Below are 1952 nucleotides of genomic sequence, written 5' to 3' on the forward strand. Positions count from 1 at the left end.
ACCATTTCTTTACCGTGAAATTAAGTTATGATTTTACTGTGAAAAAATGCCATGTATATTGGTAGTGTTATATATACAAGTATCATAAAATTGAGAGTCATTTGGAGCTATGCATTATGACACTTCACCCCTACTGAGTCCTCTGCAATTCGTACCAGCATTCAATTTATGAAAAAATGTGTAGCCAGAATTATAACGAGTCTGAACACCTTTGATTAGTATTGTCTTTTTAGAATGTCGTTATATATTACTAATTCGAAACAACCAAAACCAGATGGATCAAACGTTTGTACAAATTAAGTACAATTCAACTTTTCATATACAATCTGTGAAATCAAAATTCTGGCAATATATCTACAAGCATTTCCAAATCCTCCACCAGAAACTATTCGATAATTTCTCAATTTTCATCTATGTTACTCGGACTCGGCAATAATTTGAAAATTTTATATGTTTTTAGCCTAAAGTAAGTGTCGAAGTGTCTGTATCCATGTCCGAGTGTCGAGTGTTCGACACGGGTACTCGAGACAAAATAAGAGTCTAGGTAACATAGATTTTAATTCTCCATTTCAAGCTCCTCTAGTTATCTAACAATGTCTTAATGCATTTCTCAGCAAATTTGAGCTATGATCTTGAAAATGTTCGATAGAGGAGTACTTGTATAGTCATATTAGGGGACGTTTGGATGGTAGGCGGCAATGGGAAAGGGAATGAGGGGTAAGGTAACGGGGCTATGGAAATGGGCATCCCAAAGTGTGTGGAATGCATGATTTGCCCACCAAATGGGGAAGCTCCCATTCCATACCAACAAAATTGTTAATCCAAACGCCAACACATGGATAGAGGTGAGGTATCGATTCCTATTAACCAGACTCATTAGTCATGAACTCAACACCCTTTAGTGATATGCCCAATTCAAAATTAACAATTCTTCAGAAGTACAACTAACAACCTACATAAATTTCAACATAATCAAAAAACCAATTTAAATTACATGGTAATCGTGAAATTCATATCACACGGTACAACATTACAACATAGGAGTGTGTAAAAAAAAGATGATATAAGTATGTCTGATTATCAAGATCGTGGCCACACACTGATCTTCTCCTTCTCAGCCTTGATAAAAATAGCCGTAGCCATGGCCACAAAATAAACCTGCAAGAAAATAATAGACGGGGAATGATATCTGATCACACTCTTCCCAGTGGCCAGCTCCACAAGCAACAATGCAGCCAATCCCAGCCCTGCCACCCTGCCATTAATACGTTCTGAATAGGGACTGAACCCGAAATCCACTTTCATCTTGCCAGACACCGGTTCCTTGAGCGGAACCGGTGGGAGATAGACGCTGGCAGCTCCGCTGCCAGCTTTCTTGCCCCCTGACTTCCTGGTTTTTCGGGCCTCGGCTTTTTTGCCGGTGCCTGATTTGTACTTGAGGCGGATGTTGGAGAGGCGGGAGTCGAAGTCTGCGGAGTCGGGGGAGGGGTCGGGGGAGGGAGATTCTTCCGGGGTGGCGCGGAGGGGGGAGAGGAGGTGGGGGTGAGGGGAGGGGGAGGAGGAGAAGAGGGGGGTGGAGAATGGGAGAGTTAAGGGTGGAATGGTTGACATGGTTGGGTTTGGTTTGGTAAGTGTAAGTGTGGACTATATGGATATTGTGCATGTGGATATGCCTGTGATTTGGTTTGTCTGTGGATGTGGTTTGGTTCTCTGCTTGGATAAATTCATCAGAATTGGAAAGACTGACTGTAATTATAATTTATAATATTATTAAACTGATAAAGTATCAACGGGAATGATCAACTAAAAATTATTCGTGCAAGTCCATTATTTATTATATTTATAAATACAAGGTGCCTGTTAGTAAAATAAATAATTTAAAATTATTTATTTAAATTAATTTCAATTATTATTTTTTTCGAGGAATTTTAAATCTTCACTTAGAATAGAGT

General features: G+C 39.4%; 1 protein-coding gene across 1 annotated transcript; it reads right to left on the reverse strand.

The window, feature by feature from the left end:
• Positions 1-969: 969 nt before the first annotated feature.
• Positions 970-1679, reverse strand: LOC108217179 (uncharacterized). The gene has a single exon (XM_017390023.2). It carries the CDS (start codon positions 1609-1611, stop codon positions 1081-1083), a length of 531 nt encoding a protein of 176 aa, XP_017245512.2. The 5' UTR covers positions 1612-1679; the 3' UTR covers positions 970-1080.
• Between the last annotated feature and the right edge of the window lie 273 nt (positions 1680-1952).

The sequence above is a fragment of the Daucus carota genome, chromosome 4 (assembly GCF_001625215.2).
Source record: "Daucus carota subsp. sativus chromosome 4, DH1 v3.0, whole genome shotgun sequence".
Taxonomy (NCBI): Eukaryota; Viridiplantae; Streptophyta; class Magnoliopsida; order Apiales; family Apiaceae; genus Daucus; species Daucus carota.